The following is a 17,114-nucleotide window of genomic DNA, read 5'->3' as shown; positions in this document are numbered from 1 at the left end:
TACGATGGAGATGGCTCGAATTGGTCGCGAGTATCGCGGTGTTTGTCTCAGTAAACGATGATCATTTGGACTTTTCAGCAAAAGTCATATATTGCTTCGTTCAACAATTGACAAGAAATGTATAAAAATTCGTTTGCAACAGTTTCGAAGACTGTACAATTCGCGCGAAGAGCATCGAAACGAATTAACCGCGCGAGTCAAGGGCTCACCGTACCGTACCTAATCGTATAAATACACGACAAAGGACCTCCCTGCGTTCCAGTCGCTCAAGAACATCGTCGACGCTTCGTCGATCACAAACATTTTTTTCCCAAAAATTCTATTTATCGAGGAACACTTTACAGGGCGCCGGGACGCTCGACTCCCGGAAGCATTAATATTTCGCGGTGGAGTTGGCTCGCTGAAAGCAATTGAAACGTATATAACAACGGTCGTACCGGTACCTTCGCGAAGAGGCGAAAGAGATTGGAGGACCGACGCCGGGTCGTTCAATTAGAATCTTTTCGACGGGAATTAAAATTGGACTGCTCCTTCAAGCGAGTTTGATTTGTTACAGGATGGAGGAGTCGTCGCGGGGGCTGCTGCAGCACAAGCACAGGGCCGAACAGCTGAAGCAAGAAAAAACTGCACTCACACTTTCTTACGAGGTAAGCTTCTACTTCGACGTCGTCCAATATTCCTGGATTCCGTCTAATTAAATATACGAATACGAACAATAGTCGTCGGTGGAACAGAAAGGAGCTTGGTCACGAAGAACGTGATACCTCTGCAGAGAATATTTATTTAGGAATTTCTTTATTCAATAAGAATTAAGTGTAAATTCTAAAGAACGCCACACGACAAGACGAATAAAAAAGAACAGTAAAAAGGCACTCGTTTATACAGGGTGTTTGGTTACCCCTGGGAAAAATTTTAATGGGAAATTCTAGAGACCACAATAAAACGAAAATAAAGAATAGCAATTTCTTGACTTCGTTAAAAATTTGAAATCGTTCTGAAAAAATTATTTTTGGTTGCGGGGGTCAATTACAATTATTTTTGGTGAATACACATACCCCTGAAATTCTACGCATTTGCGAGAAAAATATTCAGAAAGAAGGTCAAATTTTTCGACGAAATTGAAAAGTTTCAAATCATTTTGGAAAAATTATTTTCGATTACAGAGGTCAATTACAATCATTTTTGGTGAATAGATATACCCCCGAAATCCTACTCACTTTTCAGAAAAAAATTCGAGAAAGTGAAATTTTTCGACAAAATTAAAAAATTTCAAATCGTTCTGGAAAAATTATTTTTCGTTACAGGGGGCAAGTACAATTATTTTTGGTGAATAGACATACCCTCGAAATCCTATCCACTTTCGAGAAAAAAATTCAGAAATGTGCTAAATTTTTCGACGAAATAAAAAATTTCAAATCGTTCTCGAAAAATTATTTTCGGTTTCGGGGGTTGATTACAATTATTTTTGGTCATTACACATCCCCCCGAAATCCTGTGCATTTTCGAGAAAAAAATTCAATACTTGCGGAACTTTAAACGTTAATAACTTTTTAACGAAGCCTCCATCAACAAATTGGTATTCTTGACTTTCGTCCTATTTTGGCCTCTAGAATCTCCTAATTTAATTTTTCCCAGGAATGGCCCAACACCCGGTATAGATCAAAGTTACAGAAAATAAAATTTGTTAAAAACGTAGGTGTTGAATATTTGCAAGTACAGTAATGGGTTTTAAAATTAATTCTAGACGTGATTATTCCTTCCAACTGACGAAAGACGACATTTAAAATACGATGCTGGTATCGAATTTTGTCTACACTGTTCATCTTAAGAATCATTATTGTACCCCATTATCAAACAACAATTTTAATTATTCATGAAACTATTTTAATATTACACGATAGCTTAAAAATTCCGGAAAAAATATTCTGTGCAACATGTCGGTTCCTTGATAAAATTTATATTATATATAAAGATTGTGTGTATCGTAACGATTGAAGATAAGTGGCCTGATTTAGACGAGACGCCCTGCATCGAGCAATTTCTTTACAGAGATTTCAATTGGTATAATAAAAAGAGGCATTTTGAACGTTGGATTGCCCGATAATTGAACGTATTTAGCGTTACCAGCGGTGCTTGGACACCGGATGTAAACGAGCCGCGATTTCAATTTCGCGATGCACGCCGTCCTCCTTAAATTTATATTCGTTCGAGTGGCTCGATTTTAATCTGCCGGGGCCCATTGGAACGAGAGGCATCGCGGAAATATTGGACCCCAGCGTTTGTCGATAAGCACGGTTAGATAGCGATGAGAAACTCCCTCGAGTCGATCGAATAGTCGAATCGTTTTGCTGTTGTCCGTCGTTTCTTCTTCTTTTTTTTTTGTTTTTTGTTCGTGCACGGATGACACTCGAGCAAAAACGGTTCTCCCCTCGTCCAATAACAACCGTCCTCGTACGGGCCAGCGTCCCGTTATTGTATTTCACTCCGACGTTGTCGTGCACGATTGTTCCTGGCAGCGGCCACCAAAGCGAGACCGATCTTGCCAGCCGTGCCGTCAGCTCGCGTGTACGTAATGCAATTTATTTCGTCCCCTTACCGATACTTTCGACCAGGAGCCACACCGAAGCACGCGAGACCCGCGTCGAGTGGGATACTCGATTCGGGATTAAACAATTCCGCGTAGCCACTAGGACTTATCGGCGATCGCGATGGTCCACAGTTTTGGCGTTTCAATTAACCGCTCGAGCGCGATCCACTTCTGCTACCGTTGACACCGGATAGTACGAACCGAACGACAGCTTTACGAAGAGTTAACTTCCGGCACGAGTCGATTGTCCACCAGAGGTTGAAGAGATACCAGAAATAATCGTTTCAAACTGTTGTGTATCGGTTGTGGTACGAGTATTACATAATATTTAATAGAATGAAATTATTGTTTGTTTGCTACTCTGGATGAACTTGACGAGATACGAAAATGCCTTTGTCTGATATCTAGGACTAAAATTTATCAGGATATTTAATAATATAAAATTGTTATTTGTTTGCTACTGTGGATGAACGTAATACATAGATGCCTTTGTCTGATATCCACGACTAAAATTTATCAGGATTTTGGCAATCAGCGAGCGATTCGAAACTTTTGGTCGGTTTTGTACGGACGTATTCACGGCTGTAGGCAGAGATAACGTTCCGAGCGAGTTGAACAATTTTCAGTCCGTACCGCGCGGACCTGGACGCAATAACCGACGATACTTTCGCCATGTATTTGCCAACGACCAATATTCCAGACTTAACAAAGTAACGCAACCACCGGCGGGTGCAATGAAAAGGGAGAACACAGTAAACGCTCGCGTTTACTGCGAGCCCTTAGAATGTACGCACTATCTCGTTCACGGCCGGTTTGCTCCTAAAAGAGTCGTAGATTCAGAGACGAGGGGTGTGCATCACTGCCCCCACGAAATACCGTTTATTATCGATCGTTGCTCGATCCCCCTGGTTCAATGTCGGCCGCCCCACCGATGCCAGACCCCTGAAAATCCCTCTATCGGTTACGAGGAAGCGAGCACACGCCTGCGAGTGTTCCTTCTGTAGCTGTTCGATTTTACTTACGAAGCGCACCCCCTTCACGAGCACAGCATTCTCGTTGGCTGCCGATCTTGCGTCGAAAAGTTACTTCGAGAACTCTCCACGTTCGATAATTCCGTCCGACAGTTGGACGGACTGCGTTGAATGGGGGAGTAATTGATCTTTGTGAGCGAATGTTCCATTATAGAGATCGCTGAGCGAGGGACCAGAGAAACTTGACGGTTGCATCATAATTTTTTTAATTCCACTCTCCGTCTTACGAAGGTCTATTAACGAGTATTAAAAATAATAACAAATTTAGACGCGTGCAGCTTCGAAACTACTAGCGTTTTATTAATTATTGAGCCATACTTGAAACAAATTTCATTTTAAAGGACATTTCATCCCCCATCCAATCAATACACCTACTATAATTTATATTGTCTTCCATGCTTATTTTGAAATCCAATTACCAGATAATAAATTTTATTTAATTTCAAAAGTTTCATTCGACGTTTGATGCAGAAAATATCGTTTATGTTAAATTTAGATTTCACAAAGTATTATCGCCAAAACTAACCATAATATAGAAGTAAACAAGACAGTAGGAGGGTTGAAAATAAATATTTTAATAATCGAAGCTGCCCAAAATTCGACCTTGACGTTCCACAGTTTCCTTCAGACAAGAATTTCGCTACCTTTGATACAAAATTGTGGAAACGCGGTGTCGCGTTCCTAGCCCGTGCATCGCTTGGCATTCGAGACTCCCCCTCAAATCCAAGTGACTACATTCCCCGCACTTCGACGTACTTCAAGTTGACACGGTCGCGAAGCGTTGCAGGCAACGCTTCCTCGAGTCGTTACTCGTCGCGGTGACGTCGCTTCAAAATTAGATTAGAAATTTCACGACGCCGATGCGTGCAATTTAGAAGCGCAGAAGCGACAGTCTGTCTTCCGTCGGTGCGCGACGATAAATTACCGCGAGTGACTCGTGCGTACGCAGAAACAGGGTAAGAAAGAGAAACGGAGATAGAGAGAAACGGACTGAGAAAGGCGAGGAGTCAGATGTGCCACGGGGAGAATTCCAAGAAGCGGCCAGTTTGTATTTTTATTTTCCCTCGTGCGAGATGACAGAAAATCGTTGGCCTCCCTTCACTTTCGGAAGAAGGGGGTGTAGACATTAGCAAGGGCCGCCTGGCTGGCACGACTGTTATAAATCAGACACACGCACCCTCTATTAGCACCCCTGTCTCCGACAGGTCTCCGCAGCCCTAATTTAACGTTAAACGCCTTTCTGCTAATAACGGCCGTTGGTATTATTAACTCCCTTGCAACGAAATCTTGCAAGAAAACTGCAACCGACGATGGGAGCCCTCGATCCAGCCTGCTAGCGCCACGGAACCACCCCACGATTCTCCGAGTGCCTTTGCAGGAACACGTGTAATTTTTATTCGACGACAATGACTTTCAAGGTATACTGAAATACACAAGAGAGTAACCAATACCTCCTGAGAAATTAGAGCGTGATGTAGGGATTTTTATGGAGCAATTCCAAAAGAAACGTTTTTAAAAATGCCTCGAGATCAAATATTTCTAACTGGAACTCGTCTCGATTATTCTGATCCCATTTAACCAAAGATACTGTGATTATTTTACTACCCCAAGTTTAATGTATCCTTTCCTTAATAGGCAAAAAGAACTAAAGCTTCTTCTTGCCTGGACAGAGGAGAGATGTAGGGATTTGTTATGGAGCAATTCCAAAAGGAACCACGTTTTTAAAAATGCCTCGAGATCAAATATTTCTAACTGGAACTCGTCTCGATTATTCTGATCCCATTTAACCAAAGATACTGTGATTATTTTACTACCTCAAGTTTAATGTATCATTTCCTTAATGTTCAAAAAGAACTAAAGCTTCTTCTTGCCTGGATAGAGGAGAGATGTAGGGATTTGTTATGGAGCAATTCCAAAAGGAACCACGTTTTTAAAAATGCCTCGAAATCAAATATTTCTAACTGGGGCTCGTCTCGATTATTCTGGTCCCATTTAACCAAAGACACTGTGATTACTCTACTACCCTATGTTTAATGTATTACAACAGCGGTCTCTAACGATTGGTTATTAATTAACACTTTGACTGCCACGTCACCCATATATGGGTGACAGAACTTTTAACAGTAGAACTGTAATAATGAATTCTCAAGTTGAAATGTTAAAGAAAATAAATTTTAATAGGCTTCGTAAATTTAAATGAGGTTACGAAAGCAACTACTACGACAACTTTTAAGTCGTGTAGTTTACAATTGCCTAAAATGAAAGTTTTGGTCCTGTAAATAATTTTAGGATTTTAGACTGGCAGTCAACGTGTTAACTAACACGTGCAATAAGAATTAAAGGTTTTTCTTGTCTAAATAGAAATATTTTAATTAATATATCGTTTCTTTTTGTGAACAGGCACGCGTGCACCAATACCAGGCTCAGATCTCGAAGCTCCAGCTGGAGAACGAGTCCATGAGGGGTCAGCTCCGTGGTTTGGAGGCTGCATGCGCTGGTGAAGTGCACGCTGCACTGGTGGCGCGTCTGGCGACCTTGGAGACGGAGCACGCCGCTTTGGCGCGGGACGCCGACGCTCAGCGTCGCCAGTACGAGCGGTGCCTGGACGACGTCGCCAACCAGGTGGTCCGCGCCCTTCTATCCCAAAAGGTTCATTGCTATGCTCTCGTTACCATGTCCTCGACTTCTCTTTCACTCTTACACTACCTCCGCTTTCCGATATCTAATCGATATTTCTCATTATTCAAACTAATTCCAACGTATTATTTGAACGGTATCTTGAACAATACTTTATGAAAATACTCTATGTTCATCATATTTTCTAAATGTGAGCAGCACAGTTATGTTTCACCTACGCTGTCTTTAACCCCTTCAAGGATACTGGCACACACGTGAGCGTTTAGTTTTTATGTTATCATTTTAATTATTGTAACGTGAACATAACCAGCGAAGTTACGAAGTATTCGTAATTATATTTCCCGACGATATAGCAACATAGAACGTTGATAGCGTGGAATTTTGAATTTTTATTTCCTCCGAGCAAAATAATTCTGTTTGCTAGCGATACGAGAATCGTTTAAGTCTCCATGGACACGTGAATCGTATAATTCCAATTGTTTGTACATGCATCGATTGTTTAATCGTGTCCATTGTCGATCTTCACCCTTAACACATCGATCCTTTCCTGATCCATCTGCATCCGCTGAGCTGCGAAGTTGTAAGGCTGCAAATGTGTCTCGCGCATATCAAGACTAGATCGATTTAGCGAAATTTTCAACGTTACCTCCTTTATAAAAAACAAATAATAGATTTGAAGAGTTCAGATTATCTAATTATTAATCACGTAGACTTTATAGAATTAATTGAAATCTACCTCCACTTTGCTATTTACATTCGTTTAACCGTCACTTAGCGTTAGCGTAACAGACACTCGACTAGTATTAGTGCAATATTATACGTCCACAAATGCTTATGCGTGCAAGAAAATCACACCAACCCACCGTTAAAGTCTCCGGTCCTCGTTCTTTGTCCGCTATCGCGCTTTCTGTCATTCGAGGTTAGATCGAAATCGAAAGATACGCTAATCGTTGTCGTTTCTACCGTACGCAGAGTCTGAGGGAGGAGATCGGTGCGCTGCAGAGGCGCATCCGCGAGCTCGAGGCGCAAAATCGAGCCCTCTCGGGACTGTTGGCTCAAGCTGCGAGCCCTGGCAGCCCGTCGGAGTTGATTCAAGGGATCCTCGAAGCTGGACCAGCAGCTGTGGTGGCTGCCCTCGGTTTGGATCCATCTTGGGTCCCTTTGTCCAGGCCTCGGTCTCTCAATTTACAAATACCCGTCATGGCGGCTACGAAATGTCGACGAAACAGACCTTTGGGTACGCCTCGACAGTCTAAAACGACAATATCCTTAGCAAAATTTACACTGTCGATTCGAACAGTTGATTCTAAAAAAGTAAATTTATATATCAAGGTTGTAGAATGACTTGAGTGTCGTCGAGGGTAGTTCTCTGAGCGATAACTAAATAATATCAAAATTTTGCTTAGAAAACGTTCTTAAATACTGACGAAGAGGAAGGTACTTGGTTTTTGGATTTATTTAATTTCCATTAGATTCGTTAAAAAACGTTTTATAATTAATACAACTAATAGATCCGGTAGAAAACATTATTGGGCTATTGTAGGAGCAAATATTGTCTGGATCGTACATAATATTAGCGTTATTTAAATTCAGCCCAAAAACCGTCGGAGGAGGAGGGCAGTGAGAGCCCGGAGAGTGGAAACAGGGACGAGGGTTACTCAACAATGTCCAGCGATGTTCAGGGCGAGGGCGCGCGACAGGAACCCTCCCGAGGATTGGAGGATCTCAAGGAAGCCACCGACGAGACCGAGGCTGATGTTTCACCGGATGCACGATTGGTCGCCCTCGACGCCGGCGACCCGGACGTCCTCTTCTTGCCACTGAATCTCACCGTGGGAATAAATCCACGTCACAGCTACCCGCCGACCAAAGATTTGCTGCCGTATCAGCACGTGATGCGCAGCTTCTCTGACAGTCACTTGTGTCTCAAGCTAACCACAACGACCAATTTTACACCGTACAAGCTACCCAGCCCCATGGGATCTTCGTCCCTCCTCCTCGTCGAGGAGGAGGGCTGGGACGCCGAGTACGTGCAACAGTGGCTCAGGTTCGTTCAAAATATTTACTGGTAACGGTTACAATAGAGACAGGATTGCAAGAAGCTGCAAAAAAGAACTCCACTTGCTTTTAACCTGCTTTTAGAAGGTGGCAGATAACTAGAGGTTAATTCTGTTCGAAATTATACTTTTTCTCTTTTAACCCCTTGCCCTACGATTTAAAGTCTCACAGGTGATTGTAGGATAAAGGGTTAAAGAACTTCTGTTGTCGTGGTGCTTTTGTGGAAGGAAAACTGTTCTTGTCGAACCGATGTTTTAGAAAATTTGTAGTAATAGTTTTATTCGACAGTCTGCATTGCAAGGACTCGTCACAAAAAAGAATATTCCACGAGTCCTTTTCGCGTACTTAATATCTTGATTAATATCTTTATGCAGGGCTGCTTGAATTGAATCCGTCGAATAAAGCAGATCACGCGTAGATAATATCACGGCGATTAAACGGCGAGATAAATTTCAGGTTGGACGACAGCAGAAGTGCTCAACAACATCGAGATCTCCTCGAGTTGGAATACGACAGAGCAGAACTGGAAGATTGGAGTTTCTCGTTGTCCACCGAGGACCTTGTTCAAAATGAAACCACGGTATGGAAGGAACCCGTTCCCACCCCCGCGCTTCCAGCAATCAAGGAACATAATCCTCTGGAATTGGAAGAGGACGCGAACGAATGCTTATGGAATGGCGCCAGTTATCTCGCTGATAGAACAGGAGGAGAATTGGTACGATCGTTGCAACAGAATACAATAAAAACGTTACAACATTGTTTTCCGCGGGATATATTTTTACCCCTTTCGTTTCCTTGAGAAAGTTACTTCTACGATGCGAGAGTTGATCCGTAACGAAGGTCCATTGCGAAAATAAAATGTGAAATATATTTTACTCATGTTCTTCAATCCCATATTACGACGCAGAGTTAAAATCTTTCGAAATTACGTAACTTGTGGAATCTTTTGCCGCGAAGGTTGCCCTTCTCATGGACGCCAGAGCAACCGGATCCTGGCCGTACGCCACGAGTCCTGGTGCTTCCTGGAGCAGCGAGGAAGGAGTTCTCGAGAATTCCAGCAAACGTTCATCCGCGGCATTGTCCGGCTGCAGCGACGACCCGGACTCTCCATCAATCGGTACAGACTTCACCAGAGACTTCTACCGATTGGTGAAGTTCGAGAGTACGAAGAGCTTGGCCAGCACGTCGTCGAGAAGCGGAAGACCACCACCGGACAGAGAACAAGCCCTCCAGAGCGTCCTATCCTTCATCGCCGAGCAACAAATGTATTTGGCAGAGCTGCCGAACAACCTTTTGGAGCACAACGCGTCTCTTACAACGGAAGGTTCGTTGCTTGTTCTATAAATATCTTTAAATTCAAACTCCTGATTCGATAGAAGTGACAGCATTTGATATTTATCTTAACGTTATTATTGGCGTGTTTCTGCGTACTTTTACCTCAATAATGAATACTAATGTCAGACCTAACCCAGGCCTTTCTTTTCGACTCCCCTTTAAAAGAACATATATTTCGCGAAGTATATACATATAGTAATGTATAAGATTAAAGTTATATTTCACGTGGACAGCTCTAGAGAAGACGGAGAATAAGGACGAATGCGGAACGGAAGGAATGTGTATCGAAATGGAGACGTCCATCGACCAGGATAACAGCAACGCGGACAACATTGTCGAAACGAGCAGTAACGATGACTTGCTGGATCAGATACCTGTACCCCCTTTAGCACCAGAGGAGAGAATAATTAGCGCGGTGGCTTGTAACGGTGGTGTTTCGTACACCACGGTTGCGCCCTCCGAATTAGGCGCCGTTCCCGAAGAAGACGAAGAAGCTGCTACTTCCTCCACGCCGAGCACAGTCGTAGGTTCCATTTAAAAACTCGTCAATTCAATCTCCAATGCAATTTACTCCCACCGAACCACTAAAAGTAGAGTCATTTGGAATACGTTCTTAATTTAGAACACCGCGATATTAAAGAATCGTAATTTTGTCATCTATTGGCGACGAATGCAATCGATTATAACACGTGTTCGTAGATGAATATTGAAGAAAATATCGCAGTCTGAGTTTTTGCAAGGTGTATAAAAAAAAAAGTATTCCATATTAGGGCAACTGACCCTAAAAACTAACATTATTTAACTCGTATTAAGAAGAACCGATTTCAAGATGCTCGACTTTTAAAATCTTTGTCAATTTGATCCAGAGAAGGATCATGGTTGGGGGAAGGTAGTGCGTGAACTTCTAAATGAGAGCAAAGTATTTTTACAGTTAAAAGGCACGTTTTGTCTGTACCAGGTCAGTCCAGCAAGAGCTCCGCTGCTGATCGAGGGCAGGGACCGATCGTTGAGCTTTCACGAACGCGCCACGTCGAAGGATGTCATAGACGAGCTGAATCGAATGATCAGGAAGGGCGAGGAGCACAATCTTAACCAAGAGACCCACTTGCCGCTCGAAAAATTAGATCTCGCTTGCTGCTGTCCAACCGGATGGGTTCACGTTGAACGAGACATTGACTTCACCGACCCAAAAGTAAGCAGATCGCGAAACTATGACTTCGTGAACATTTTGCAATGGTCTTGAACGTCCGGCTGAATTTGATCCGAGTTCAGTCAACGCGTCGTGCAATTTTGACGCTTGTTATTTAAGGATTAATGAAAATTCGTGTCCGTTCAGGCAAGAGCCAATCTTTTAGACGTGATGCTAGCAAGCAGCGAAAGTTCTTCGGCGGCATCGAGCAACGGATCAGCCGGAAGTGACTCGGGGGATGAACCGCCTGACTACCGTCACTTGCATAGATTACACCGATACCGACGACAAAAGAAAGGTACATATTCACTAACGATACTCCCTAGAGAACGTCTATTCGTCCAATCCTGCATATCACTCTGAAATTATCCCCCCCCTCTCGATTAAAATATACCTTCCGCTTAACACAATTGTCGAGACGTGTTCAACGATGTTCTGCTCTATACTTTTTTTTTGTAACGATCATCACCTATCACACGACTATCCTTTTCTCGTAGTAATTAAATGTGTATCGTAAACGTTACTCTGTCCTAACAATAATTTAAAATCATTTGCACACTTCTCGTTTACCATGTCATAATAAAAAAAAAAGTAAGCGACACGTCTTTTCACGAGCAATCTTCTTCCAAGAATGCAGTACGAAAGAAACGCTTCCGCTTGTTTATACTTAAGATAACATCACTAACGACATTCGCTAATATACTCATGATCACGCTAATATACTCGACACATTGCTAAGTCATCAACGGTTGCATCGCAGTTCGATTCATCTCTGATAAAAGTGCATTCAGGTGAAAAGAGAACGTCAGGGTTCGATTAAAAATGTGGCGAATTGTCTAGCGTCGTGTTTGCACGGTATATTAGCGTGTGCTCTGCACTGGCGCGTTAACACGTCACGCTGTTAAGCGGTATTTGCCATTTTTCTTAACACCGTCAGTGTGTACAGTCACAAGAAACGGAACAAGAACACGAACGCTAGAGTAGCCCTCGCTGTACATAGCCTTTTCCACGTTTTCTGTTCAGATGGTAGCTCCTACGCGGTGTGCTTTGATTGTCACAAGAAAAGCTACGTAGTTCGGCTTAGTGACGATCAGTTTCTGTAACCGACATGCCAGTTGGGAGGAATCGTTCCGCCGGGACCTACATTTCAACGTGAACTGTACGGCTACAACGGATTTTCCATTGGCTTACTAACAGATTATTAACCAGAAGACGTTAGAACGAATTCGACACGGGTCCACCTTTTACGCAATTCCAATTCTGTCAGCCGTAGAACAAATGGGAATCCGGTCGACCACGGTTAACACATTACGAACACTTATTAATTTACAACGTCGACCGAAATATCACATTTATTTTGTATTATTTTAAATAAAACTTGTCCCGCGCCTCGATTCGATCGCGTACCTAATAACAAAGCGCGTTCGCAGCTATGGATGAAGATTTGTCCGTAATGTGTTAATAGATTATTACTCAATCTTTTTTTTTTTTTTTATTTTTTTTATGTACCTATATAATAACATTCATTCTACTAGGGTAATTTAGTAATAATGAAATTTGTACGCGAATATACTACCGATCTAAAATTACTAAACACGAACGAACGTCTCAAATGTTATGTAAATAAGTTTCTATCGTTTACCGAAATGCCGTCATCGCGTCGAGTCGATAACGCGTCTGGAATTGCGTCAAGGGTTAGATAAAGCAGTTACTGTCTCTCTCATTCTGTACAAGATTGATACTTTCCGAATGTCATTGGCAGGTACTTGACTGTTACACAATCATTGTTCATTCGTGATAATTTTACTCCGACTCCGTAAAGCTGTTTTTCATCGTCGGGACCGTGGCAAGGCAACTGAACGCTATTAGAGGCTCTTAAAAGAAAAAAAAAAATACTGTTAAAAAGAGTGGATGCAAAAATACCTTGACACGCTCCCGATCGTCATTTTTCTATTATTCACCATTCGTCTTAAACTATCATAACTAAAATCTTACCTGATACACTCGAGGCAAATGATGTTAGTTAAAGGTTACTCTTCCAGGTAAACTTCCAGTTTTACTCTCTATAGGATATGTAAAGACACTTTCTAATATATTTTAAATAATAGTTGCTCGATAACCTTGAGAGGCTCTTTTGCCCCGAGTTGTTAAGGTGTCTCAAAAAATATTGCATACTTGAAAACTTCAATTCCTTAAATAATAATTGGAACGAAAGACAATGTCGAGCCTTCTGCAATGCTAGTTCCCTCGATGCAACAAATTAGGCATATCAGATAAGAATCGCATAGGTTGTCTGAATTATGGTTTCAGTAGAGTCGATATTTTTGGGTATAATGCTATTACAAATAGCTAAGTGTACGAATACTTATTCGATTTATTGTTCTTCATTTCGCTAGATCGTTTAAAGGCAATATTTTCTGGGAGTGTCATAGCTCCTAACGCAGTAACCTACGTAGATGTCCGCATCGTTTCGTTTCTTTCGATCGCCTAACAAATTACTGGTGGCAGACCAATAGCATGCACACGTCTACACGATAATCGAATAAAGTTGAGTTCAAGTTGAGTTTAAGTTGAGTTGTTTAATTGTGATTCAAAATTTCTAAAAAAAAAAGAAAAGAGTGCATGCAGTTCCAAGCCATGCTATTCGACTGCCACGAGTTCCAAGATGTAAAGTCGTGCACTTGCCAATGCAAAGTCTACCGCAAAGAAAGAGCTATACGTATATCCACGAGAGAAGTTAACTGACAATCACGCATATGACAATGACGATGGAGGACGGAGAAAGAGATGGATATAATAAAATACGATAGAGAAGAGTGAGGGAGAGAAAGAGAGGGACGTGATACGTGTAAGAGTGCTAAGCCGAGCTACTCTGTGTCTGCTAGAGCCGGTATAGGAAGAAAGAGAAAAGAGATCAAGTGAGGTCTGAGGCATGTTGACCCGCTGCGCTTGGTTTCTCAGCATCGGCGGCCCAGGCACACCGTGTGCTGCGTCTACCGTCTACCTGGGGCTCGTCGAGGCCTTCGATCATCGGACGGGGTGACGACTTCTTCGTGCGATACGGGGACAAGGAACGCGAAGCCGTGGCCTCCTTCGACTTCCTTGACGAGTTCGTGGCACCCTCTTTGACGGGCTCCAACGCCAGTCTTATCGATTTGGATGACACTCCGTCTCCCGACCTTCATAGCGACATCATGACGCTCTCCCCGCTCTAGGATCAGCTTCGAGGCAGGACTCTGCTCTAAAGCTACACGCTGAGGGTGGACTCTCGTCAGGGATAGGCAAACTGTGTTGAAACTATGCTCGATTCCTTCCACCATAGAAGTTTTATGTTGTTTCCTTACAGAGTTGAAATTTGGGGCAAATGTTCAGGGAGAGTCTCGATTTTTATCATTTTTTTAACGCTACAAAAATTAAGGTAGATAAATCTTTGAAGAATCAAAACTCAAACAATTTGTTACCTTGATAGAGGTTTACATAGAATTCTTCGTCAACTTGTTTTCTTATAGAGAAGCTTAAATTCGGGGCAATTATTCAGGGAAAGTCTCGGTTTCGATGATTTTTTTAACGCTACAGAAATTAAGGTAAAATCCTCGAAAACTAAGAATCATCCCTTGTGAAATACTTAAAAATCGTCGAAATCGATGCAACTTCTGTTTTTTTAAACAATTACCAGAACAGTTTGTTAACTGACAATATCATTGCACAAATTACTGTTAAATGCGAGCACGGTGCTATCAAAAAAAAATTTGACCGATGATAAAGCACCCTGATACATTGCTTACTTACGCATAAAATCAATCCTGATCGCAACCCACTAGAAAATGATTAAACGAAAGCAACAATTTTGGTAATATTTTATTTATTATAGTAAACGTACAATATAATAATCACAACTTACTCCCGAGAGAAGGGAAAGGTAACTATTGTAAAATTTAATCATGTCGAACCATCATTTTTGCCGTCTTGAGCTATCTTCCAACTATTTTATGACTTACTACACATTTATTTTCTTTTAGTTTGAAAGAGTACGTAAGATCCGGCAAAACCACGCTAGAATATTCTTTATCATCCTGCTGCCTTAAGTTACACATTCTTTATAAAACAAATATCGGCGCACAAGATGAAGAATCAAATAAGTTAATAAATGAACGAACACATGTATTATAGTTTGCCTATCTATGACAGAACTTCTCAAAAGTGTGCACCTTTTCTGGTCTCCAGCTACTTACTATTTGTTACTACATCCCTATGGAACTCGCTCTTAAATATTTGAATCTGTAAATAGGGTACTCACTTTCCTATAAATAAGAACAGTTTCATTATTTTCAAGTTGCATCTATCCCCGATGCTATACAATGCATTAATGTTTTTATATATCCTTAAACAACGTGCATTGAAGGTAACTAAAGCTAAGAGCATCGTGTTTCGTCTGGATAAACAAAAGTTTCAATGAAATAATTGTACAACTTATGTCACGGCATTAACGTCTTACTTTCTAGTTTTATTTTGGGAGCTTCCTGTTGGCGGAATATTCAGTGAAACTATTTCTGATCGGTAGATTTTGTCGCGTCTGTCGTGCAAGAGGATTAGTTCTACTCCGCGAAATAATTTCAATTCGAACGATGCAATTCTTTCTTGATTACTTAAATTTATATAGACGAATAAGGGAACGAGCAGAAGACAATTATTGTATGTACTTGAAGTGTACTCTCTTTGCTCACAAGATGGAAGTAGATTTCTTAATTAGCGTATGCATACAAGTAACACTGAAGTATGAGTAATATTCCGTAAAAGGTGGTCTAAACACTATTAGGATGTAGCGTGTACAGTGCATATGAATTACCACGATGAAGACATCATAGACTGGAACTATGACCATACTTCATGCTACAAAACTCGATACAAAATATCATCGGAATTGTGTCAAGTATTTCCAATAGTACTTCCATCGATGATCTTGTTGAACTAGATCACAATAAATAATAGTACAGATTGAAGTAACTTTATTAAAAGTGCAACGAGTATTCTGTCGTAGAGATTTACACGTCGCGTGCAGAAAAGTTTTATTTCCACTTTCTGTCATTTTAACCGGGAATTTGACGTTTCGAAGAAGAAAAAAAAAAGTTAGTTACCGATAGGACAAAGTGCAACTTTAAAACGTTTGATTGACTAAAAACGTAACGACGTTACGTTGAACGAATACAAGTGATAGAGTAACCGTTTCTATATTTTTCAACAAAATCTTATGATTTAAACGTAACGCGATACTAAACGCGTCATCTTCCGAAACTGAGCTTAGAAACTCTAGATTAAGACTATTCGACGATTTTGTATAAACACGAATTTGTACTGTTTCCTGGACGATCGACGGTAAAAGGTTGGAGACGCATTATAATCTATTATTATTTGTGTAAAACTCGTATTATACCGTACGCTACGAGCGCGTATTACTTTCGTTCCGTGTTTAGCAAAAAAAAAAAAAGAAAAGAAAAGAAAAAAATATCGAGTCTACGTATCTTGCTGATTGTAAGATAGTAGAGTGTCCGGGATTCGAACAAACGCGTGAGTCGTAGACTGTAGAAAGAAATGAAAAATGAAACTCGAAACAAAGTAGTTTCCGTTACGATCAAAACGCTGTACCAAGTAGAAGATTTCGTCGTAATTTATACGAAATTCGCCACGAACATAAATGTTCGGTATAACGGTTAATTTGCGTTTGGTCAAATTATTAGGGATAATATCATTAGTACGTATTAACGTTAAGATAACGAGTCGATAGAAATCAAGATATTTTACACGTAGACATATTAAACACGATGGATATTTTCAATATTTGAAACGAAGACTGTATGGGTACAAAGTTGTCTTTTGCGTTCAACCATTTCTACCAATTATTCTTCGTACCATATTCGTAAGTCTAACCCGTCTGTTCACATATGGATTAAACCGAATAGAATGGCACACGTATATGACAAAGCCCGAATCCGATTTTACGTTATCAACGCGTAAATAACTACGAAAACGATGTATCGTATAATTTGTATCTAGTTATCATAGAAATGTTATCGTATTGTATTACTAATTTTAATATTTAGTGACTACAACGAAGAAGTTCCGACGAAAACAACTTTTGTCCTGCAGTCTCTGAGTAATCGATTAATGATATAGCTGTAAGGTACATGTAAGTTACATTATATCGAAAATTCGATTACTAAACACTGCTCCCTCTCCCCACTCCTCCCCAATCCCCAATCAAAGGTAAACAACTATTACA

At 41.1% G+C, this 17,114-nt stretch overlaps 1 protein-coding gene across 3 annotated transcripts in view; it reads left to right on the top strand.

Moving 5' to 3' along the window:
• LOC122395922 overlaps positions 1-17,099 on the top strand; it is a 520,523-nt gene extending 503,424 nt beyond the window's left edge. For all 3 annotated transcript variants that reach the window (XM_043393844.1, XM_043393843.1, XM_043393845.1), the window contains 10 exons: positions 557-647; positions 6,019-6,267; positions 7,228-7,492; positions 7,849-8,302; positions 8,770-9,028; positions 9,271-9,637; positions 9,882-10,171; positions 10,607-10,840; positions 10,985-11,135; positions 13,799-17,099. In XM_043393844.1, the coding sequence (XP_043249779.1) occupies positions 557-647; positions 6,019-6,267; positions 7,228-7,492; positions 7,849-8,302; positions 8,770-9,028; positions 9,271-9,637; positions 9,882-10,171; positions 10,607-10,840; positions 10,985-11,135; positions 13,799-14,052 (2,614 nt within the window). In that variant the 3' untranslated portion in view covers positions 14,053-17,099. The remainder of the gene's footprint in view (positions 1-556; positions 648-6,018; positions 6,268-7,227; positions 7,493-7,848; positions 8,303-8,769; positions 9,029-9,270; positions 9,638-9,881; positions 10,172-10,606; positions 10,841-10,984; positions 11,136-13,798) is intronic.
• Positions 17,100-17,114: the final 15 nt, after the last annotated feature.

The sequence above is a fragment of the Colletes gigas genome, unplaced genomic scaffold (genome assembly GCF_013123115.1).
Source record: "Colletes gigas isolate AHSC1104 unplaced genomic scaffold, ASM1312311v1 Colletes_gigas_Sc00006, whole genome shotgun sequence".
Classification (NCBI taxonomy): Eukaryota; Metazoa; Arthropoda; class Insecta; order Hymenoptera; family Colletidae; genus Colletes; species Colletes gigas.
Note: the sequence above shows the minus strand (reverse complement) of the source record. Positions and strands in the feature narration are given on the sequence as shown.